This window comes from Vigna unguiculata, chromosome 10, assembly GCF_004118075.2.
Source record: "Vigna unguiculata cultivar IT97K-499-35 chromosome 10, ASM411807v1, whole genome shotgun sequence".
Taxonomy (NCBI): domain Eukaryota; kingdom Viridiplantae; phylum Streptophyta; class Magnoliopsida; order Fabales; family Fabaceae; genus Vigna; species Vigna unguiculata.
In genome coordinates this window covers 27,099,535-27,126,076 of record NC_040288.1, presented here as the reverse complement: position 1 = coordinate 27,126,076, position 26,542 = coordinate 27,099,535, and the positions used below count along the sequence as shown (strand labels likewise).

The following is a 26,542-nucleotide window of genomic DNA, read 5'->3' as shown; positions in this document are numbered from 1 at the left end:
CCGATTGCATAATTGGGTCTGTTTGACCCATTTGGGTTGTCGAGCATGTTTCCAAATTTATCATGAACTCAAAACATAATTAAGCGTAAAATAAATATTGTTAAAATTAAATTTTATCTCACAATAAATTCAAATTTTTTTCCAAACAAGAAATTGAAATGTCAGGTATTTTAATTTCCTTATCAAACAAGTTATTTAAAAAATGAATGGAATTTAATTACAAACAATTCAAATACAAAGCATTTCAATTTTTAAGCATTGTTGAAATGCTCCAACCAAACACAAAGTAAAGGCTTTGGCCCATTTGATAGTTTTAATAAGGAATTTCTTTCTCAACCTCCAAATTTTTTTTCTGCAAATACCATCTTCAAATTTACTTTCAAATAACTACTCCTGGTAAAATATTTAAATTCTAAATAGAATTAAATTTTTTTAATAAAATATAAAATACTATACTCATTTATTATATAAATAAAATAATTATAAAAATACTTATAAAATAAATTAAATTGAAAAATAATTTAAATTAAAATAATAAAATTATAAATTAAAAAAAAAAGAAAAACAATATATATACATATTTATATATATATATATATATACACATTTTATTATTTTAATTTAAATTGTTTTTTATTTTATTTTTAATTTTTTCCTTTAATTTTTTTACTTATTTTTTATTTTTTAAAGTAATTTTTATTTTAAATTTATATATTTTATAATTTTTAATATGTTTTTTTTAAATTAAATAAAATATTAATATATTTATATTTATATATAATATTCTTTTATAATGTATTGTAAATAAATTTAAAAATAATTAAACTTTAAATTTAAGAGAAAAAAGTAAAAGCAAAAGAGATGAAATATATATATTTTACATATGAAACTCTAAAATTTTAACTGAATGTCGATTTTCGGAAATATCTCTTATCGAAAGTCAACATTTGAAGATAATTTGGGTAGTGTAATTTATATAATTTCGTTCAAATGGTTAAAATATATTTTTGAAATTTTAAAACTTTTTTTGGAGGTGTAGAAAATATCTTGGAGGTGTAGGAAGAAAGACGCTACTCTATATTGCAATGTAAGATTGAGGCCTAGCCAGTTAACATCTTGGATCTGACCGGCATCCTTGATCCAACATAATTGGGGCCTCACAGTTTTTTCCTACACCACCATATAAAAGAGTTTCTCATTTTGCCTTTTCCGGATATCCCTTCTGGATTACACAATTCACAAGTTAGCCAAAATTAACTTTGTGTAATCTGAAATCTAATTTTTTTTCTTGAAAAAAAACTTTTACATTAAAAAATTCAAAATTTAAAAGTGACTTTTGGATTGTGCAGTCCAAAAGTCAAATTATTTTCGGATTATGTAATTTGAAATTCATTGTTTTTTAGAAAAAAAATGGACTTCCAAACTACACAATCTGAAAACATTTTTGGCCTCTTAGGATGTCCACCGTTCAAGCGTAGGTGTGAAAGCGGATTTTGCAAATAACTTCACTGTTTGTTTCAAATGTTTTAAACAGATTTGAGGGTGATATAATATGTCACTAAAACCCATATGCTCAAAAACAAAAATAGCTCCCTTTCACTTAAAATAAAGTTGTTTCTAAGATAATATATTCCTGCATGCATATGCGGTTGTAACTATTATGTTATGTGCCATATTTACCCTCCATTTCTTACAATTCCCTTTTAATTTTAATTTTATTTTCCCAATTTTAATCCTTTTTAATTATAAATAAAAATTTCAATTTAATTTAATACTATTTTCACTATTTACATTCAAATTTATATCATATTTATTTTTAAGAATAAAATGTTAATCATCTAATTTTTTTATTAAAACTCTTTTTAATATATTATACCCATACATCATGTATCATGTACAAACTTTCATAAATTTTCACACCATTTATCCTTTAATTCAAATAATAACATAATTTTCTATTCATTCCTTCAAATTTATTCACCCACTCTTTCTCAAATCCACTCCTTCATCTTTTAGATACAATTCAAAAATCATTTTAAATTGCAATTTGAAAATCATGTGTGACTTCAGATTGCATAATCTGGAAACTTCTGGATTGCATAATCCAGAAGTTATATTAATTTTCAGATTGTTCGGTCCAAACAGGGCAAAATGGAAAGTTTTTTATGTGGGGTGCAGGAAGACGCTTGTAGAGGTGCAGGAAGAAACTACCTTGGGGCCTGCACATTGATCCAGTTAAGGTTGATAATTGTGGTCGCCTATGATCACACTACATTTCTATTCTTTTTTACTCTTACTAGTAGGAGACCCGTGCATACGCACGGATCGTGTTTTTTTGCATTCAAACTTTGATTATGTTGAAAATTTTAATTTAATATCTTTATGTATAAATAAATAATTATTGAAAGAAAATATTTTGAAGATTTCAATACTTAATTTAATAATATGTAGCGATTACATGAATTTATGGATATATTATTGATATAGTTAGGTGAAATGAAGTATTATTATTTATTTATTATAATTGATAATAAATTAGTTGTAAGGTAGATTTAAGTATATCTGTAATATGTAATTTAATTTGTTGTAATATATATTGTTATTTAATGTTATTGGATATAAATGATTTATTTCGATTTAAAAGTTTTGAAATGGTTGATTTGTTAGTCTGAGTATATGAAATGATTATACTTATTAAGTAAATATAATATATTATAACTACGAAGAATTAATTAATTTGATGTAGTATATTTAAATTTCTTAATTTTGTTTATGTTTGTAACGTTAATGATTTAAAAGTTTATTATTTGTTGGTAAATTTAAATTTAAAATCATAACTATTAAATTTGGAATATAAGGAGATTAAGATTTTAATTGATCAAAAAACCTATTAGTGGATATTTGAAACTGAATAAGAGACGTTATTTTTTTTGGTTGAAATTATTAATATCATTAAATTAGAAATAAGATATTTATGGGAATACGAAGAGTTGGCGGCAAAAGGAATTATGGATAGTCTTGTCAACGTGCTCAGACTGATATTGTGCAAGATTTATTCTAAAGGTCAGAAGGTTTGGATGTGCAATAAAACGTTTCCTTTATTTTAGTTAAAAGGAGATATCGTGGCTGTAGCTTTTTTTGTTCATAAACGAAGAAGAAAAACAGTACTCCTCAGCAGTCACAGAACCGTCCAACTATCAATGTCTGCCTCCAAAGATTTCAGCTTCACCAATTTCTACCAAAACTCTGTGATGGTGATGGAACCCTTAGAGGTTAGTTCGTTTGCATGTTTGGTTTTTTAATGTTTTGTGTGTTTGACGTATACAGTTGGTTTTTGGACGAAAGTTTATATTTTTCTTCCATCCTTTGGTTCAAGCATGTCCATAAAGTTTTATACAGTTGTTATTTTGAAGGAAGTTTGTGTTTTTATGCATTACAGGAATTTTTGGAGTTTGAAGAAGGATTTTATGAACAATGGGACAAATCTCTACTGCTGGGGACAAATTTTTTCAGTGATCCGAGAGGAAACGTGATCAACATAGAGTTTGAACCCAATTTTCTTCTTCAGAGACAGTTCCGTGCGGTAGAGCAGCTGATGGGTTTTTATGATCTAAACGATGTTTATTACGTCGTTAGCCTTTACTGTGGAGATCGCTACTTTCGTATGAGATTGTTCGATCTGGACTGGACTGAAGTGGTGTATCCTGGTAGAAGGAACAATGGTCTAGCACGTGACCCTCTGTCCTATTCAGATTTTTCCAAGCCTTTAGAGTGCAGTTCATTCCAAACACGGTATGTAAGTTTAATATTTTTTTTTTTGAATTTTTACTTAACATTTTGGTGTTATTTTTACTAATATAGGGTTTCTGTTGGTTGTTGTGGTAGTTTTTGATAATCTTGCCCGAGTACTTCCAAATGTTTTGTCAGGATAAAATTTCGTTTAACCATCCGGTGAAGTTATATGATCCTTTGGGCAAAAAATTTGAAATTTTTGTGGATACAGATGAGGGTGAAAGGATGGTATTATTTGGATTTTGTCAATATGTTACATACTACGGATTCGTTTCTCCTTGTTTCCTACATTTAAATTATGTAGGAAACAATGTCTTTGTTCACAGGATCTTCTCGGTGGAAGAAGTTGAAATTGATTATAGTAGAGATTTGCAGGCTGGTGGTAGCAACCAACTTGAAGTTGGTTCTGTTGATTGTGAGAAAATATTAAGTTCTTATGATGTTCGGTCATCTTCTTTGGTATGGCTGATAGTTGTAGTTATTACTTAATAATTTTGGTTTATATTTATCTTGTTAACACAAATTCTTTGAATGTAGTATCTGGATGCGAAATTTGTGAAAGAAGGCTTGGTGAAAGGGAGAAAAAACTATGTTCTGACGAATGGCCATGCACAATTCTGGAACTGCAAGATTCGATGGACAGGCAGGAGTTCATTTGAATGTTATCTGACTTGTGGTTGGAAGAAATACTGTCAGGAGAATGGGTTGGTTGTTGGAGATCGTGTTAGATTTATGGTGCAGACTGACCAAAGCAACGTCATCCAAATTCTGAAGATTTAGCATGTATATGTATTTGTAGTTATTTTGGTCTGTAAAACGAATGTATGGCACGTATGAACAATGTCTATTTAGTTTTCTTTATTTGAACAGAACTAATATTTTGTATGCCAACATTAATATTTTTGGTATGTTGGCATTAATGTTTGTGTAATATTTTGTATCTGAATATTAACCTTTTATGGTATATTGTCATCTTTATTTATAAAGACCAGTATATATAATATTCAATGAAGTATGTATTGTAATTATATGTGGTATTTAGGATTCGTGAATGTTGAATAATTTAATTTTAGTACTTTATATTATTTTAAAGTAGATTATTAGAGAAAAGAAAGATTTGAATAATTTTAAAAAATATATTGGGAAATTAAAATTGTGAATTTGTTCATTATTTGAATATCAAATAACTTAGAATAAATTAAAATAATATATTACTATATTTTGCATTATATGAAATGTAGAGCAGAAAATATTAAAACTTAAGCAACTATTTTGAATACCAATTGTTAAATAAAATTGGAAATTTATAAGTATTATTATATTTTGCACTATACGAAACGTGGAGGAAGAAAAATTAAAAGTTAATGAACTATTCTTAATAGCTATTGGTAAATAAAATTGGAAATTTATAAGTATTATTACGTAAAAATCCATCCTAATTCATTGGATATAAGTATTGTGATTGAGAAAATTATTTACTATAGAAAATGAAATTAATGAAATAATGTGTAGTATCAAAATTAATAATTCAATTTGTACAACTAAGATTTATAATAATGCTAAATATCTAAATAAACTATAATAAGTTAAAGATGTTAACATTTGTTAATATTATTATCCTTAACTGAATTGAAAAAGTAATTCCTCAAGTTCATGATTTCATGTACTCAATATCTGTAGGATAGTCATAATTATAATAGTTATTTGATATATGAAAATGGATCACGATTTGTAGAGCTTATAACAATAATAATGTCAACTATGTGGGAGGTGCGGTAAAGAATGATGGTTGTTTGGTTAGTAAATAGTCATTATTAATTGGGCTACTTATAGGTTTTAGAGTGTTGGTTTACCTGAATAAATTAATAACGTGACAGTTATGTTATGAAGGTCCATGGCATAATTATGGTGGTGTGATTAGTAAGTATATTGAGTATCAATTGGGCTGAACATAGGTTCGAGAATTTTTTTTTTTCATAAATAATTATTATACGACGGTACATGGGCACTATTTGATGTGATTGTGGTAGGCGTGAGAAATAATTATGTTGGTGTGAATAATAAGTAATAATAGTCGTTTGTTGAATCTATGCATTTATTATATGTTGTTTGGTTTTTTTGGTGTACGGTAGATTAGAATTTTAATGCATCTGCCAAAATAAGCACATATTCAAGGAATAAAAATGGTAAAAAGAAGATATAATAAACCAACGTAAATAATGACAGAAGGAACCAATTTACTTACATCTCCATCTTTTCCTTCAATGCATTCAAACAGAAACTTAAAACAGGACAACAATTCAGCATATGAATGCAGCACAATCAACGATTGATATCTTCAAAAGTAGCCTCTGATAGGAATTTTAGACAAAATACAGAAACACAGGTATGTTACCATACAATACAGTCATACATTGTTAAAAACTTCTTTGAAAACTACATTTGTCGTAGTAGTCAAAGGTTTGTTTTCATTGTCATGGATTAAAATCTTTAATCCGGATTTGCTTTTAACTCTAGAAGCTGCAACATATAATTGACCATGACTAAAAACTGGTGTTGGCAAATACAACCCAACACAATCTAAAGATTGTCCTTGAGATTTGTTAATGGTCATAGCATAAGACAACATGATCAGGAATTGTCTTCTAATCAGCTTGAATGGCCAAGGGGACTGGGATGGTGACATGGACATACGTGGAATGTAGATCTCAGGTCCTTTTAATTTTCTAGTAATAATCTTTGCACTGATTACATGATTTGCAAGTTTAGTCACTATTAATCGGCTACCATTACACAAACCTTGAGATTGATCCAAATTTCTTAAGAGTATAATTGGAGCACCAACCTTTAGCTTGATACTATGATTTGGTAGTCCAGATGTTCTTAAAGAATTTAGAAATTCAGGTGTAATACCATCGTATGCTTCAGCTTCTGCTGGCTCAGAGGTATCTATGCAGTCGGAGCTTAGATATTCTTTAATTTCTCCTGAAACACATGAATCAGATCAAGTTCACAAATCTTAGTGATGATTTAGTAAATTCTTAATTATGTATAATGACTGACCTGGAATTGATTCCAAAACAGATTGATTAATTTGATCAACTGTTTCAATTCGACTGGCTAGAATAGCTCTTGATATGAGGAACCCTTCATCTTTGTACTTTTGCATTAATCCTGGATATGTGCTATTGACAATGGCTTGGATAGGATCATTATATTCTGATATTAGTAATTATGATGGGATTTCTATGTCAACTAATCCATCGTTTGGTTCATTCAATGCACCATTGCCAATTTTTATTATCCAGGAAGAAAACTCTTCAATTTCAGCTATAGTAGACTGTTGTAACCCATTTTGCAACAGCCGCATGTTCTTTGTCAAATTCATAATCTGGCAATGATCCCAAAGATAGGATGAGTTGATAGTAGCATGAACAATATCAGACCTGCTTCCACGTGGAATAACAGGCAGTATTTGTCTAAAATCTCCTCCAAAAACAACTACTTTGCCACCAAAAATTGAATCAGTTTTGTTCTTTTCCCTCATGATGTCTTTTAAAGTACGATCCAATGCTTCAAAACAATACTTGTGAGCCATTGGTGCTTCATCCCAAATTATTAGGTTTGCCAATTTCATCAACTCTGATAGTTCACTACCTTTTGTAATGTTGCAAACAGAGTGCTCTAATGTAGGAACAGGAATCTTGAATTTAGAATGAGCTGTCCTACCTCCAGGCAATAACAATGAAGCTATGCCACTTGATGCAACTGTCAACACTATTTTTCCTTCAGATCGAAGAGCAGAAGATAAGGTAGTCCACATAAAAGTTTTCCCGGTTCCACCATAACCGTATAAAAAGAACATCCCCCCTTGATCATGATGAACAACATCTATAATCTGTTGAAAAGTATGTCTTTGCTCTTCTGCAATTGGTTAGAATTTATTAAGTTATATTTGAATGTCTTCATGAATAATGCATGGAGAAAAGAACACAAACCTGTCATACGGTTAAAGTTAGATTCAAATACATGTAGCTCATCATCCTTGTTGTAATCAAGTTCTGCATATATCAATCTATTTCCACAATAATCTACCACAAAATGATTGGGATAAGGCATAGATGGCCATTCCTTTAATGTTCTCCTGTTATTCTGCATGAGCTTCTCAATTTCAATCAAAGTCAAATTTTGAAGAGTTTCAATATTGAGAATGAGTTCTGCAACACAAAAATTCAGTTAACATACTTGGAACATGAAATATACATTTCATATGCTTTAATTCATTGTACCTTGATTTCTAGCAATAATCCGTTCGTTGTATAGTATTCCATCAGACAACCATTCCCATGTTTTACTCCACAGCTCTTCAGGTTTTAAGACACTATTTGACATAAGGATGGTTACAAATAATTTCCTTAAGAAGTGTCCAGATCCCCAATCTTTAGCTTCCTTAATAGCATCTACATATTCGGTATCTTCTGCTAAAAATCCACAAGTTTCACACGCTTCTCTAAATGTAGAATATATTATGTTGTCAACAGTTCGAAGATCTACATATGATTGTGGACCTTTTACTATTGTTAGCATCCTCCTTAAATAGAAAAGTTCACCAGTTGCTGGGGGAACCCAGATAAGTCTGCCAATGGTGTTGCCCTTTTGTCTTGGTTTCCAACATCTTTGATTCTTGTTATAAACATACTTAGATACAAATTGAGAATATGTCAAATCCTTTACATCAGAATATTTTGTGTTGCATTCCATCCAGGTTGTAAACATTGACTCCTTAATTGTTGGTTTTGCAATGATTTCATCAATATCATCATCATCCTTGAAGTACACTGATTGCTCACCAGGCAAATGAAAAAATAGACGTTCAATAGCTGGATTTCTTCCATGAATAGGAAATGAAAATATTCTCCAACAGGCTTCACATGGGGAAATATATCTACAATCGATATACTGTTTGATTTCATCTGTCGCAACTTGAGGTACATTCTCATCATTGCCATTGGAAACTATAGCAGCTGTAATTCTATCATATCCTTTATTGATGTACTTAAATAAGTACTTGATAGAATTGGAACGATTACACCATTCAACATTGACATGAGCTTGATATTTGACCAATATTGTAGGATTGTAAGGGACAACAAAACGATTATCTAGTTCTATGTCATTCTTGACAACAGTGATACCGTTGCTTCTTCGACGATAATGAGGAAAACCATCTTCTGCATTGTGGTAGTATTTTGGTATTTCTTTGGATAAAATCTCGAACATGAACCATTCTTCATGCATGGAGATGATCTATTAGATAATCCACATGGTTCGTGCATCATATGTTCTTTGACACAGGCATACAATTGTGGCTCCTTTTTGGCACATGGTATTTCAGCTGAAATGACCTTATCTATATCCAAGGCTGTTGGATATTTGCTAGAAGGATGTAAGAATATTAGCAAATGAGCATGTGGTAAACCTCGTTTCTGAAATTCAATACTATACATGTCTGTCAAAAACAAATTAACAATTACGTTGTTAGAAGGGTATAATAGTGCAAAATTTGGCCTTCAATCATCAAAATATTAAAACTTACATGCTATTACTCTGCCCAATATATGCTTTTTGGTTAAATCTAATAGCAACTGATCAAATTTGATTCTAAACACTCTTGCAATAATATCTGGCCGGTCTGAAGGACTTAACTTTGAACTCTTTAATATTCGAGATATCTCTGGCCATTTCGGGTTGCAAGTAAAAGTTAGAAAAAGATCTGGGAATCCTACATGACCACATATTGCCATTCCATCAAAATATAATTGATTCATAAATCTTCTGCCACCAACAAAGCTTGATGGAAGCACAAATCGTTTTCCTTTTTCAGAGGCATCAGTTTGGCTTTCATTACTTGGTTGACAAAGGTTATTATACTTATCAACCCTCAATTTTGATTGATTGTTTCTGATGAATGATAATCTTTCTGACTCAATCATTGTGTATCCATCAACAACAAATTGTTGGAACAATCTTCTAGATCTAAGTATAGTCATTGCCTCACAATCTCGAGTCTGAATTCTAAAACAAAACCATTCCCTGATTGTTAACCGATTACGTTTTGATGCCAAAGAATCGCGATGACTAATATCATGCCTATAACCATCTTCACCATATGGAAACAACAAAGGATATTGATATCCTAAATAACTGGTGTACAATTCATTTATTCTTTGCAGCTTACCTGTCCTGCTTTCCATAATAATATCTCTAGGAGAAGCGCTATCAACATCGCCAACGATTAATGCAGCTACTTCTGACACCATTGGCATGTTGTATATTCGTCCATCTTTTTGCCTATCTGCGATAAGCCTCAGCTTGAGATCATGAAATGGTTGTTCTGCATATCGATCCCTAGCCATTCTGAAAGATTTGCAATGTACATTGTACTTATCAAGCATCTGAGTTAGTGTTCTGACTATTTCAACATCAATATCATTATGGTTCCTACAATGACATTGAATTTCAAATCAAAATGATAGCCTCATTATATTCAGAATTCAGAAAGCATAATAATAGTTAACCTCAAAGATTGAATTCTATTGTGTATCTCGTTATCAGTATCATATATGTAGAGCTGAGCAAACTTTGACTGTTTTCCAAGTGGTGGCAGAAGACTACCAATTCGATGACATGACTGGCCATGAACTCTTAAATTTGGTGGTCCACGTCCATTGTTATATTTATTGTCAATTTTTGCTCCAGGAGATGTGAATGCAAACATCATGTTGTATGTTCTAATGTGTTGTTGATAACTTCGACTTTGTTTAGAATCAGATTGAAACAGAAGTTGTTGAAGCTCATCAGGGGGGTCTTTTAACATTGGCAATTGAACTTTGCCATTACCACAACAAAGTTGAAATTTGGGATTAACACTGGCATGACTTTTGTCAATACGTTCTTCATACCACATATGACCTTGGCAATGCTGACAAATATAGATTGGATCCCCTATATCTGCATACAACTTGCAAATGAATAAATTAGTGAGTTTATATTATCATAGATCATTGAAAAAATATATGACAATAATTGTTTTTAGAAGGCTTATCTTTCTTTGTGATTGATGAATTCGTAGCTCATTTCATACTCTGCATGACTTTCTGCAAAATAAGTATTCATGTAATTTATGTAATACAATTGTAATCAAACTGATATAATTTTTTTTCCCCAAGGAAATCAATATTCATTTCGTTATTATAAATTAATTTTACCTTCTACATGGGAATTAGATGAATCTGAATTATCTTCGCTTAACTGTAGTTCATCAATAACTTCTAACTGCACTGATTCAGTTGGCATGTTAGAATCATTGGTTTTTGTGACCATATTAACAGTGGCTTCAAATCTATGGAGAAGATTTTGTTGCTTTCTTCTGCTTCCAGCAATATCTCTTTGCTCATTCACCAAAGTAGGATGTCGACCTTTCATTTGTAATTTCGTATGACACCTTTCTTCATTCACAAAAAAACTTGTTACATCAGCTAATGGTGTACAATTTCGTCTTTTTGTTTCAGGGTGCTTCTGTTGTATGCACGTAACATTCATCCTCTTGTGTTGGATTATTTGTTTCCTTTTTAATCTTGCACTTGTACTGGACTTGGTATTTTCATTATTCATCCTAATAGATAAAACAGTACATGAAAAACATGAACACAGCAATACAACATTTAAAAAAAATCTGTAAATGTTATGGAGACATTTTGTAATAGGTATTCAAGCATTAAGACGAACTTCCTAGAAAACAATTGTAGATGAAATTAAAAAATCATCCAGCAGCCAAATAATACTCTTCATTGCTCAAGTATAAAAGTTGTCTGGTTTTAGTCATCAGTAGCCTCACAAATCTGCTGTTCTACCATATTTTTGTAGTTGCATAACACAATACTTCATCAGATTCACATTACTGAAATATTTGGTGTATTTGTTAATGGATGGAACAATCCATACATTTTTACCGCAAAAAATAAAACGTCTATAAATTAATAGTAGTACATCAGATATAATTAGGGTTATTAAATGGAGGTCTTTTCAACTTAACATGTCTTATCTATCACATACACTGCATTTTCAATTTAGCTTATTTAACATTAGGTGGAATAACACAATGAAATATTAGGTTGAATACTTTTCTGTTGAGGGAAACCCATCAACAACTTCTTCGTAATAGTAAATTGACTACTTCTCTACAAAATTTTAATGTTCAACAGTAGTATTAGTTTTAAATGCTTGTCCTCTCAATTAATATAATGTCCTTTCAAGAAATCCAAAATCATCCCATCCAAACCAAAAAGTGCCTTAAGTTCTAACTATTCCAGTTTTTGCTCGTGCGTTGTATTATTATATTTAATGGATAACTTCTTTATTCAAACAATTTAATCAATTATAAAAAACAATGTATTATTATAGTTCTAATCAACAATTCTATTTTGGGGCGCTATTGGATATAAATATTGTGATAATATGATTATTATGTTGCATAATAATGTCAATTAATGGTAGTAACCATTAATATTGAAGTTTAATGAACAAAATATTCAATATAAGAAATAAACCAAAACTGTAGTAGTCATTATACTTATTTCTTCTCTGAAATCATTACTAAATAATACTGCAAAACATATAGCAATAATTTCATAAATTAACAATATAGTTAGTTGAAAAAAAAGATATAAAATATAATAATAACAATAACGTTATATTACCATTCTACGATATTGTGTTCTACAATTTTGCACCACCAAAACTATTAAAGGTGATTCACAAAATCCATAAGTACAATTCATCAAAACAGAACCGGGATTGAGTCTATTATAGAAATTACAATATGGTTGACAAAGATAAAAACGTTGGCAAAAATATTTTAACAGACTTTTCTTGGGCACATTAATACATTTATAATTTCTCCTTTTTGATACTCTTCGTTGGCTTTGTAGTCTTTGTAGCTGATAACTGAGCTAGAGGAATATCTTCCAGAAAATCAAACTCCATGATACTTGATGGAATGTCTGGAACATCATCAATAGGAGCAGAAACATCTTTAGACGGCGTCATACAGAAAACTATATCAGGTTCATCATCAGCGGTGGAAGAAAGGCACATCTGCAATGATGAACATAATCATGTTACAGATTCAAGGAATCAGTTATATTACTATGCTAACTGAAATAAAATAATCCTTACCAATGAACTATCAGTATCAGCTGTTAAGTCACATGCAGCATTACCAATACATTAAGCAAGTTCAATTGCCTGCCAACATATATATAATTCATGTCAAACATTGTAAAACAATTTATCTCACAACCAAAATGACCATATTTAAAATACTTACTAAAGAAGTCCCGCTAGAAGTTGGTACATCAAGAAGACTGGCATTGCTACATTTACCAATAACCATTGCCTGCATAATTCATTTGCAATTACAATTTAAAAACAAAAACTATCATTGTTGTCATAACAAACAAAATAAAATTCAACTATACTTACTGAGGAATTGGAAGTATCAGGAAGTATATCAGATGGACAACTAACAACACATTCACCAACAAAGCTTGCCTGCAAAGTGGTATAAACAAATCAATTAGTAATACGACTATGATTGATAATTCAACTTATGAATACAAAATATTGCAATACTACCTCCTCCTGCCCCAGTAGTGCTTTAACGTGATCAATAATTTCCACGTCAGTGGAAACTCTCATAACTGAGGCAGGTCGGTTCTTTCCTTGTAGCTTCACCTTAAAAGCCCAAGTACATCCTAAAATAACATCTAGATCCTCTGGAAAACACTTTGGATCGTCTTCACCATGCTAATATAAATCAAGCAGAAGAAAATAAATTATTAGTAACTTGTTTACAAAAATGATTCTTGTAAAATTAGTTAAGTTATAAAAGATACTGCATTTCTTTTACATTGATCATTTTCTTTCTCAAATCAGCAGCAGATACACCAATTAAATTCATGCAATCTTGGTCCCAAAGCATGAAATTGGCCACCTTTTTCCCATCAGTCACTTGAATTTCCAGCTTGTATCTACAAAAATTGATATTACAAATAACACTATGACATAAGGCATAACATATAAATTAAAAATTTACTAACCGGATTCTTGGAGAATCATTAAAAGCATCACAACTAAGACACTTAAAGGAACCAACTTCGTGAGTTCTTTTCGTACAAACGTTACACACCAGATAATTCCATCCATCATTTCCTAAGTTAAATTTAAGTGTACGTGCAACAGTAACACAGGAAATCTCCTATATCAATACAAAAAAGGTCAATAATATCATCAACAATTAAAAAATGGATTTAAAAGAAAATTACAAACATGAAAACTACCTCTAATACAATGATAATCTTTGAAACACTTTTAACAACGGTTTTATACATAAACCTATCAACATGACTAATCTGTGAAGAGCCACTATATTGACTCCCTTCCTCAAAAGTTTCACTGCCAGAGGTTCTACACACAACACATTTGTTAGTGTTTATGAAAAATAAAATAATGAACAATACATGGCTAACATATAAACATACTCTGCGAATTTCTTCTTAAAATCAATTAGCTCAGGTATGTCATCGCCCATGATAGTTTCGAACCATTCCAAGAATTAGACAATGAAACTGGCCATGGACCTATACAAATAAATTAAATTAGATTAAATAATAATGATAATCTAAATATAGTAATGACGTTATTCATACCTGAAGCAGGCTTTATCTTAGCCTGAGTAAGAATAATAGCAACATTAGATGTTTGACTACATGTCCTCCAATAACTCAATAATTTCTCACAATACGAATCCCACAATGTGCAACAGATTATAGCACCACTGCATTAATGAGATAACAACAATAAGAAACAAAATAGTTATCAATTAATTATAAAACTATTGTAAATATAAAACACCATACATAATGAAACAAACCTCAAATCTTTGAGGTCAAACACAACATTTTTGGAATGGCCTTTCTCCTCTACATTGTCCAGCATACCAATGACATCTAACATGCAAAAAAAATTAATAGATTAACAAAAAAAAAATATAGGACACATACATAACGATACAACAATAAACTTACCAACCAACAAATCAGAACAATACTTTCCATCGATGATATCCTTTATACTTTTGAACTTCCAAAGCTTTCTAGGTATGCTTGCAATGGGTTGTGGTCGTATAGACGTTGCTCCTATAAACAACAGCATAAATGGATGCTCACAAACTCTATATTGAGCTCTGTTCTTCAAGAGTTTAAAGTTATGCATTATGTAACTTTCACCCTCTTTTAGCTTCTCTTCCCAAACACCCATATCTTCCTTCTTAATCATTGCAACAATAACATCACCCTGAACAACAAATTAAAACATATATGGTTAAATATAGTTGTCATCGAATAAAGTAAAATTTACAACATGCTAAAATATGGTACTTTACATTACCTTTTGATCCATCAAAACCATTTCCATACTTCGTTTGGAATCCCAAGACTCAACATACCACAAATCTACGATTCTAACAGCAAGTTTCAACGTCTCCCTTCTTCCATCAATATCCTTGATCATATCAAATTTTTTTGCCATCTAATATGTGACAATAAGTTAGGTCTTAAGTTTCAACGGACCACACAACGACTTCAAATAAAGAAAAGAAAAATAAAGTAAACAAAATATTAAGGTACGAATCTTCTTCAAAAATAACAAAACAAAATAGTGTTCAATATGTTCTAATCATATAAAACTGAAAAAAATAACAAAAAAAAGTCCTGAAAATAACAAAAAACTATTTCTTTTCAACAAAAACATCACAACATCTTCAAAAAAATATTAACAAATAATATCTGAAACAAAAGGAAACTTCTATAACGTATTTTAAAAGATAATACAGCAGAATAACGAAGTACAAAAAAAAACTTCTATAAACGTGTTTTAAAACATAATACACCACAATGATGAAGTAAAAAAACAAACGATAGAGAAGAAAGATGCATCAAGAAGAAAAACAGTAAATACAAAATATTTTACTTTTAAGAAAATAAAATAAAATATCAACAGAAAAGATCAACACATAAAATGTAGTTCAGAAGTTAAACAAAATGAACTTACGAAACTAAGAAAGAAAGGAAGAAGAAGATGAAGAAATATAGAAGAAGGAGGAAGGGAAAAGAAGGAAACCTGGAGAAGAACAATGCAGGTAACTTGCCTTGTAGAAGAAGAATTTTCAAATGTAACAAAATTAACTTACGCGACTAAGAAAGGAAGGAAGAAGAAAATGAAGAAATACAGAAGAAGGAGGAAGGGAAAAGAAGGAAACCTGGAGAACGACGGAGCTAACTTGCCTTGCAGAAGAAGAATTTTCAAATCTCACAGCAAATGTCCATCACATCATTTAACTTTCTGCACCGCCAAAAACACTACAACACCAAAATGACTAAAATACCTCTACTCTAGAACACGTGTCAATGAAAGGGAGTGTCTAATTCAGTAATTTCACTATCCTAACATTTTCTTAGATATATAGTAGATTATCTCTTAATACTCAGAAGCACCTAACTTCAGTGTTCTAATATTTCTTTTATCCTTTTACTTTTCTTCCACCGATTATTATAAAAATTTTAAATTCATATAAATTTAGATTAAATAAAGAAATAAAAGAAAACATTTTATATTTCATTGTTTCTTCATTTGCCAGTCACCAAGTGCGTGTACTATATTTAAGGATTCTATTATTTTCAAATAAAGTTTCACAAAGTCAAATATTAAAAAAAAACAAAATAATCCTCTATTAGACTTATGGTTACGTTATATTATTTATTTGTTTTTAAAATATTATCTCACATTACGTATGATATATTTAACTAAAATAAAAAAATATCTCTTCATTTTAATTAAAAAATAAACATTTTTTATATTTTTCTGTATAAGTTCAACTTTTCCTAAATAAAGCCTAAGTAAAAATATGTGTTTTTCTTTTCAAAATATCATTAAAATAAAAATTCAAATAAATTCGCTGATTCTGTAGTCGTTCAAAATTCAGCTATCAGAAAGTCAAATTTTCAACTGTTTCAATGAACAGATCTATTAAAAAAATAACAATGTTTTACTATGTGTATTTAAGAAGTTGTTATTTTAAAAGAAACATTATTAAGAAGGAAAATTATTTGGCGTGGCTTAAAAACAGAAAATAAAATTGGTGAGACTTAAAAGAAAAATTTGTTAAAGTTTATATAAATAGAACTTGTCAAAGTATAACGGTCCAATTTAAAAAAAATCAAAGTACGCATTCTCGTACATAAAAGCTCGGCTGTCAAGTGTGATGACATCAATGTCACTGTAACTGTGCTTAAAGGATAACCTATGAACTAAAGTCAAATTGACACTGTTGTGTTTTGAAAGTGTTTGAACCACATTCCCGCTTATGCAATAAAGTCAAAATCTTTATCACGTTCATTATATTCCTCACTATGTTTTGCTTTCTTTCTGCTTCCTTTCTGCATTGGACTGGTAAAATTTCCACACCATTGTTGCCTCTACCTGCAGGTAACCCCTTCAACTACCTCATATTTAACATAGCCACTTTAAAATGCATTCTTTTTCTCATTTTTTCACCGTAGTTTTCATTTTCTGGACAATGAATCATGAACGATGCTTCTTATTCTTACATTCTTCTTATATACAATACTAGTTACCTCTATGCAAGTGTCAAAACTTCCATTCAAGTTTGTTGCAAATTCTAACTTTGAGAAATTTAGAACCTTAACCATATCAACAAAAGTAGGAATCTTCAAACATTTCATGACTTTAATTCATCTCATGATCTTTCTTGTTATAAGTTGGGCTACCTGAACATTACCAAGTTCCAACAGTGAAAAATATATGCTCTTCAAAAAATTTATAGTTAGGTTGAGCTCAACAATCAACTTCTCAGTATTAAAAAATCTGTTTCCTTTTGATTAAGAAATGTTTTAGGTTCTTCTGTTAGTAAGAGATATTGAACCCCAGTTTAGCAAAATTAAAATTGAATGTTCAGGACACCAAATTATCATTGATACTTGTCATTTGACGGTATTTCTTTCTTCCTTTCTTTAAAACATGGAAAGTTTAAGAATCTGAATAGTTTAACATGTTAGCTTTCTATTATTTGTCAAGATTTAAGATTCCATTCTCAATAAACATTTGAATCAGCTCTGAAAGTTCCCTTCCTTTAATAAGTAATTAGAAAGTATTCTTCTGTGCAGATAATCAAATCGTTGTTGGAACTTCAAATAAAAATATTTCACAATCTTATTGGCTTGAATGAATGAGTCAAGCTTTGCAAGAGGGTCTGCAAGATGCAGCATCAGTTGCAATTACAAATGATTTCAAGGTAAATAAATGTAAACAGTGCTCTTCAAATTTCATCATCCATCATATAAGGAAACACAGAATGTTGATGTCTATTATCAATATCTTTAAACTGCATAGACTCACACCCTGTGCTAATTTAGCTTCTCCATCTATGCAGAAGACTGAGGGAAGATATGAATTCTCTCGTGTTTTGCATCAAGGAAAAACTGAGAAAACCTTTCAATTGTTGTTTTTCCCAGAAGATTTGTTGGCCATCTCTCAGGACAAGCTGCAAAACATGGATTAAGAATCCTTTGAACATGGCCCTTCTTTTATGGACAGTTTGTGTTGCTGTTTCAGGAGCAATTCTGTTTCTCGTCATGACAGGAATGCTGAACAAAATCCTTACTAAGCAGTCACAAAGAAACTCATGGTTTGAGATCAACAATCAATTTCTCAATGCACTATTCACTCTCATGTGTCTATACCAACATCCAAAGAGGTTCCACCATCTTGTACTTCTTTGTAGGTGGAAGCCAAATGATATCATAATCCTAAGAAAAACATACTGCAAGAATGGCACTTGCAAGCCTCATGAATGGATGCATATGATGGTGATAGTTCTCTTACTTCATGTTAATTGCTTTGCACAATATGCACTTTCTGGCCTTAACTGGGGTTTCAGTAGATCCGAAAGGCCTGTTGTTGGGGTTGGTATATGCATATCCATTGCAATTGCTGCTCCATCACTTGCAGGAGTTTACTGCATTGCCAGCCCTCTAGGAAAGGATTATGAAACTGATGATGAAGCACAGAACCATATTCCTATTAGTAATACATTTGATTCAAGAAATGAGCATAATCTTATTGAGTACACACCTCAATGGAGAGGGGGATTATTCGATCTTTGGGAAAATCTTTCTGTGGCATGTCTCAGTCTCTTTTGCAGTTTTTGTGCCTTTGGAAGGAATATGCAGAGACTTCATTTTGGTAACATGTATGTTCATGTTGCAACTTTTCTACTCCTCTGTGTGGCTCCCTTTTGGATATTCAATATGGCTACCATCAATATTGATGATGAGCCTGTTAGACTAGTTCTGAGGTTGATTGGTATATTTCTTTGTGTGTTTGGTTTACTCTATGGTGGCTATTGGAGGATTCAGATGAGGGAAAGATTTAACTTGCCACCAAATAAAATTTGTGGTGGGAATCCTGCAGTGACAGATTGCATACAGTGGCTATTGTGTTGCTGGTGTTCCCTTGCACAGGAAGTAAGAACTGCAGAATTCTATGACATAGTTGATGACAACTTTTTCTGCCAAAAACAGACTGAAAACTCAGAAGATTATTCAAGTCTCTCAGAAATTGAGTTTTCAAGAGAAAGAAAGCAGAATGTTATGGAAGCGCCTATTCCCCTAACAATTCAGGTTGATGATAATGACATCAAAAGAACATAAAGAAGAAAAACCTCAATTATATCAAATTCTTTTAGCAGTTATGTATTAATCTCAAAATAGACTTGTACATTTGCAATATTTGAACATTGTTTTTCGAAGCAATTGGTAGGGTGTTACCTTGTGTTTGATAATTTTCAAACGTTGTTGTTAAAAACAAGTTGTGCATATGAACATAATGCAAATTACTTGAATAGCAACAACTGATAACTTTTTAGTGTGGGGTGACACTGGTGCAACTTGTTAGGGATGGTCCTTATTAGGCAACTTGTTGAATGAATCCAATAGTTCAACTTTCAAAGTCAAGTATGGCTTTTTCGTCAAAAGCTCTGTTCTCTTGTTAACATTTCCTAAACTAACTTCTAAGTCCAAACTGGTAGATTGTTACAGCTTGGTTAACAAATGAATCAATCATTATCCAAACCGAGAAAGTTGAAGCATACCGCGTATTACGATAAGAAGTACATGCAACTTGGGAGTTCACAAGTAGTTTAGGTACAAACGTGTTTAGCATTATTTTCAGAGTTCTCTATACTTTCTAGAGCTACCATTTTCATGATCATATAATTACCAAATTCCTCATAAAATGTTCTCCCACTCTGAACTTTGATCTCCCAAAAAAACCTTTCCAATCTCAGTATGCTAACTTCATTACCAATTAAAACTTCTGTTTCACTTTGAGTTTGTCTTCCAAGTTTTAAAGCAATTCCAATTGAAGTAACATATCTACATCCCTGTATTGCTTATCTTAGTGTAGAATTCTAATCTAGGGGTCTTTCAAGCTCCAAAGTAATTCCACAAATAGGAAGCTATATACATAGGCATGTGTCTGCCTCATATACTTACAGTTTCAACTTCACTGTCATTTTATTGAACAATTAATCAGTACAAATATGTACGAAAACCAATGTGGTCGAGTTGACCACAAGTTCACTAAACATCACAACTTCACATTCCTGAACTTTCACCAACACCTAGAGCTATATCACAGTACCAGCAACATACCCTTTTCAACACACTTTCCATTATTGATCAAATTCATGAAGGTTTCACTAAACTAATTAAATAAAACTAACAAACCTCACACAAATTTCACCTTACGGAAAATTTACTGTACACATGTGCATACTTCTGATCAATATCAACAAAAGCAACGTAGAGATTGATCTGAATTATGCACTTACACAGTAAATTTTCTGTGCTATAGTAGTATGTTGGTAGCATTTGTTTCTGTTATAGCTAAATGGCTAAGACAAGCCCCGGCAAGGATCGGCGATAGAGATCACGGGGCTGACTTTGCCACAATGTGATGTTTTGAAGCTTGTTCTGCCATGTTTGAGACCTCAAGTCTCTGACCACAAGCCATGTGTTGAAGTACTCTCTGAACTGTGTGATGAGGGCGTTCTTGAGGGTCCAAACGTGAACCCAGTAGGCCTTTCCTTCCCAGCCTTCGGCGATGACACAGTCGCCGATAGCGGTAAGGCTTCTGGGTTCGAAGCGAAAACCGTTGTTGGTGGCGGTTTCTCCGGTTAGGATCCTCATCATGTGTTGGCACTGTGGGGGGCCATGAAACCACCACTCGAGGTCGCTTGCTAGCATGTTTGCCACTGTGTCCATTTGACCTTGTCCTAAGAGGGCCTTGTAGAGTGTTTCCACTGTTGCCTTGTTCTGCATTTCCTCCTTCTGGTTCCTCTCTGCTTCCATCTCTGTGATTTCAATGGAGCTTGGTATGTGCTTCATGTTTGGGTTAATTGGAGACTGGCTTGCTTACTCTGTTTTATGCATGGGAATGTGGCTCTTGGATAGTCACATATTTATAACCTTACATAATAGGGATATAAAAGTCTAATTGTTGGCAATCTATTATGGTTCATGAAAATATAATATCACTGTTATTTTTTTGTTCTATTTTTTTATTTTATGTGACCTTGTTTAGTGTGAATTATTAAATAATATATAACTGTGTCTTTTCTTTTAAATGAATTAATAGTTTATACTAAATTATGTTAGAAATTAAAAAGTAGGAATATAGTATTATTTTTCTACGGTGTAAGGAGTGAATATTAATTTTTTACTTAATTAAATTTGATATATTCTAACATACATGGGTGGCAACTCGCTGTGTTACACACTTCATTCCTAAATTAACAATAGTAAAAACATTTTTATTTGATTATTTAAGTATCCTATGTTTGTTTAATATATGAAAATGTTTGAATAGTAGAAATCAAAATGCGACGGTGGAGATTGATTATTTTATGGAGTGTTGAACTGGATGGTGAGGATTTTGTCGTGGAACTTGCATTTAATGCTGCACGTGTGAAGTGTCAAATTTTGTCAGATCAAAATTTACATTTACATTATTGTTAGGCATTAGGCTATGATGTTGTTATGTGGAGATACCGATGTGGACTTAAAGACGTAGGTGTACGATGGAGCCGAAGCAATTATAGGGTGTATTTCTAGAATGACTAATTTACCCTCGCTATTTTCTTTGGGAAAACCTTTGAATATTTTAGGAATAATCTAAAAGTACTATGCTAAATTGATGCTTTTGGAATTTTATTTGCAGGGTTTTCTATCGTTTTGCTCAGCACCGCCAATTTTCTTAGGAAAGTATCCCAAGTTTATTCAAACGACAAATGAACTTGGATTTCTCTTTTATGGAAGTTTAACATTATAGGTTTAAAAATATTCAAAATCATGAGTAAGGAGTATTTATTTTTAAATATAGGTAAAGTTGAATCAAATTGTTTAATTCATCACTCAAGATGAATTAATCCGTAATTCATAGATAACAATTTTCTACTTTTTTTATATTTGTTTATTACTTTTTAGTTATATGAGTTTAAGTTTTAGTTCCTTTTCAATATTAGAATGTTGTTAAATGTATTTAAATTGTCTGGATATTTAATTTATTTATTTATTCAATTATATAAGTTAATATTTTTATTTTTATTTACTATCTTTATAATATACCCCCTAATTAATTGTAGTTAATAATTAGTGAAATATATGAATATCTTGATTTTACTACAGTAAATAGATAGGTAGAATCAATAAGTTAAGAAAATAAAACAAAATGAGTCATCATATCCAACCTATAAATTTATGTTGAGTTGAGTTGAATTATAACATTTTGTTTATGAAAAGTAAGTCAAATTGAATTATCTTATTTTTAACTCAATTTAAGCTAAGGTGAACCAATTTATATAAATCAGATGTGTTCATTTTTCACCCTTAATTATGATAACATAGACAAAAGAGGGACAAAATTAACCAATAAAAATCATGTTTTGAGTGAGGTTCATTACTCTTGTATTAACAAATAGGAGAATTGTTTAAAATAAATGAGTTAATAAGCTTTTTTTCCATATAAAATGATACCAAATTTATCAATTAATAAGTTAAGAGTGTTACGTAAAGACAAGTTTACTAACAGTTTGTAAATATATTTTTTTACTTCGACAAAACATTTTTAACACAAAATCATAATAAAAAAAATACTCCGCTATTGAAACGGACAATTTTTTAAAGGATTATTAATTCTTAAAGTAGATATTATTCAACGTCTTTATTTTATTTTATTATATATATATATATAATTAAATTTATTAAGACGGCTATATTTTATTAGGTGAACTATTAGAGTGATCTAATTAAAATAAATTTATGTTTAAGAATATATATATATATATATATATATATATATATATATATATATATTGAAAGATTAATTGTAGATAAGAGGTTAAATTAAAAATATTGAAATTATGGAAATAATTAACAAAAATTATATAAAAGGTTACATTTAGAATATGTATACATTTTTTTTTCTTCATTTCATCGGAAGAGAAAATTAAAAAGTAATATAAGGTGTTATACACTTAGAAAGTTCCTTTTTCTAATAATTTTAAAAAATAAGGTGGATTTAAAGGAGTTTAGACAAAAGGGTAGAAGAGATTGTGGGTTTAACTTTCCTATTAACAAAAACTAACAATTAACAATTGTTAATAGGAAAAAAACACTTAAAAAATCATTTCAGACATATAATTGAAGGGTTCAATTGTTTATTTGTTATTGATATGTAAGAGTGCATAATCTAACATTTACTAGTGATGAATTTTAGTTTAATAGTTTTAATATCAAATTTGTGTTATTTTTAATGTAAATTTTTATTGAGTAAAATTTCAATTTTAATTGCATCCAAAATATGAATTATATCTAAAGTTTTTCCAATACTCAATCAGTCTTTCAATTTAAAAGTTGAAGACATAAAAAAACAAAGATATGAAAAAAAAAAAAAAACTCGCTAGTATTCCACGAATTAAGGACAGTATATTCTACTATTCCAGGATCCAAATTGAGAGAAACGTGTTAATGATGATTGGTAGAAGTTTAATTAATTCCCTCTTGTCTACTTTTAAACCAAAACCTCGTCTTTTCTCAATCCCAATTTGTATTCATCCAAACTTTTTAATTCTTGAAACTCATACTTCAACCTTTTGCCTTTTTGGACTGAATATTCGAGATATTAAATTTTAACTTTTGGGATTGGAATCAAGCTTTGATAAATAAAATATGACACAAAAGAAACTACAATAATTGGCTTCACTTTTATGCAAGGAAAGTTGTGATAATAGAATATCTTTGCTTGAATTCAATGGTTATTTATAATGACATGATATAGAAAATTAAAATAGAATCTTAAAATTACATTATTATAATGTACACTAGCATGAGATCCGTGGTGTTTTTGGTTTTTAAAATTTTTTTTAGAAAACAGATTTTAATATTATTATCAATAAATCAATAATTTAATTTAAAATTTATAGATGTTATAATTGTCAATTTAAATATATTCAAACGATAAATTCATCTAACAATGATATAATTATATATTTATGTATAATTAATTATTGTTATGTATTATATGTTATATGTTATGTGTTTTTAAGTAATTTGGAATAATCAATTTGTGATGACATAGATTGTTATTTTGTTTAGATTAAGAAATGTCAGTATGATGTTTTTTAGAAGTTTAATTACAAAACATTGTTTGTGATAATAAGTTTAGAGTTCCAGTAAAGATTAAAGAGTAAAAAACAGGTCTTAATTTTTTTTGTTTTGGATTTTCTTGTCAGATTTCAAAGTTATTTTTTATAAACGCATTACTATTTATATTTACATGATTCTAAAGAATATGTAATAATTATATTCCTTAAATAAATATAATTTTGATATAATTTTGTAGAATTAATTACGCTTATATATTAGTGTTGTTATATTTGTAATATTATTCTCTTATTGCTTTATTAATTTGACAATTAATTTGAATTTAACATTAATTTCGGTTAATTGTTGTATGTTTTGCTATTATGGTTTCTTGTTTGACCTAATAGTACATCATTAAAGTGCTATGGTAAACGTTTTTACTACCAATTTAATATCATTAAAATAAATGTAATATTTCTATCAGAATACGAAAAGATGGCGGCAATATGAACTTATTACATGTCTTATCGGGGTGATATTTGTTTTGCACGTTGATTGGTTTCGTCAAGGGGTTTCATTTCGTGCAGACGTTACGTTTGGTTTCTTTAAAAGGTAAGTTGGATCAGTGTTCGTGTGTTTGGTCAGAAATGAAGAAACAAACCATCATCCCTCTCGTAGTTACAGCAACGTCCAAACCTGAAAATGTCTTCATCCAGGCCTATCAGCTTCACAAACTTTTACCAGAACTCAGTCATAGTGATGGAGCCCGCAGAGGTTGGTGCATTATTTTCTTTTGTTTAGTTAAAGTTTGGTTTTTTGGATAGGAATACCTACTTTCTGGCCTAAAGTTCATATTTTTCTGTACGATGGTGTTCTGGTTGAAGTGTTTCTAAAATTTTTTGTTCAAAGTTTTGATTTTTATGAATCCTTCTCCTTTCGTATATGTCAAGAGTGTCTCGAGTTCGAAGTTGGTTTTTATGAACAATGGGGCAAATTACTACTGATGGGGACTAACTTTTTTAGTGATCCGAAAGGAAATACGATAAATATAGAGTTTGAAGAAGGTCTTTTGGCTCAGAGACAGATTCGGGCTGTTGAGAAGATTCAGTAATTTTATAACCTCAACAATGTTTACTATGTCTGTACCGTTTATTGTGGAGACCGTTATTTTCGTATAAGGGTTTTCAACTTGGACTAGACGGAGGTTGAGTATCCTGGTAAAACAAAGAATTCTCTTGCATGTAACCCTTTGTCTTCAATAAGGTTTTTCCAAGCGTTTAGGGTGCAGTTCATCCCAGCCATGGTATGCAATATTAATCCATTTTTATTACATTTACAGCTGCATTTGTATGGTCATTCATTCTAATACATTTTATCTGTTGATTGTTGTCTTAGTTATTGATTACTGTGCCAGATTACTTCCAAATATTCTGTCAGGATAAACTTGCATTTAATTACGCGGTCAAGTTGTATGACCCTCTGTCGAAGATGTTTGAAATATATGTCGATACAGATGAGTCTTTGAGGATGGTTCTGTTTGGTTTTAGTAGGTACATTCCATATTATAAGTTGACTGGTCCGTGTTACCTACATTTAAACTATGTAGGAAACAATGTATTTCTTCATAGGATCTTCTCGGCCGAAGGAGTAGAAATGGATTATAACAGAGATTCGGCCAATGCTCCAAACAGCCAAGTTGCAGTTGCTGCTCCTGATTTTGAGAAAGTATTAAGCAATTATGATGTTAAAGCATCTTCTTTGGTAAGACTGATATGTATAGTCCTGTTTTTATACTTTAGTTCATATTTATGATGGCTTAACATAGTTTCTTCGAATGTAGTATCTGGATTCCAAATTTGCAAAAGAATGCTTGATCAAGGGACGCAAGAGCTACACATTAACGAATGGCC

General features: G+C 30.6%; 3 protein-coding genes and 1 pseudogene across 3 annotated transcripts; 1 reads left to right on the top strand and 3 right to left on the bottom strand.

Moving 5' to 3' along the window:
* Window positions 1-6,199: 6,199 nt before the first annotated feature.
* Window positions 6,200-11,277, bottom strand: LOC114165475 (annotated as a pseudogene).
* Window positions 11,278-12,741: 1,464 nt separating this feature from the next.
* On the bottom strand, window positions 12,742-15,441 carry LOC114165474 (replication protein A 70 kDa DNA-binding subunit C-like). The gene is made up of 12 exons (XM_028050090.1): window positions 15,301-15,441; window positions 14,940-15,207; window positions 14,786-14,861; window positions 14,562-14,689; window positions 14,474-14,492; window positions 14,193-14,319; window positions 13,953-14,110; window positions 13,763-13,883; window positions 13,489-13,659; window positions 13,336-13,404; window positions 13,181-13,249; window positions 12,742-12,948 (listed from the first exon to the last, which is right to left on the bottom strand). Exons 1-12 carry the CDS (start codon window positions 15,439-15,441, stop codon window positions 12,742-12,744), a joined length of 1,554 nt encoding a protein of 517 aa, XP_027905891.1.
* A 1,872-nt stretch (window positions 15,442-17,313) lies between these two features.
* LOC114167433 lies at window positions 17,314-19,896 on the top strand. Its single transcript, XM_028052522.1, has 3 exons — window positions 17,314-17,397; window positions 18,096-18,223; window positions 18,362-19,896. Exons 2-3 carry the CDS (start codon window positions 18,189-18,191, stop codon window positions 19,638-19,640), a joined length of 1,314 nt encoding a protein of 437 aa, XP_027908323.1. The 5' UTR covers window positions 17,314-17,397; window positions 18,096-18,188; the 3' UTR covers window positions 19,641-19,896.
* Window positions 19,897-20,476: 580 nt separating this feature from the next.
* LOC114167224 (senescence associated gene 20-like) lies at window positions 20,477-21,433 on the bottom strand. The gene has a single exon (XM_028052242.1). The coding sequence runs from the start codon at window positions 21,375-21,377 to the stop codon at window positions 20,877-20,879; it is 501 nt and encodes a 166-aa protein (XP_027908043.1). The 5' UTR covers window positions 21,378-21,433; the 3' UTR covers window positions 20,477-20,876.
* Window positions 21,434-26,542: the final 5,109 nt, after the last annotated feature.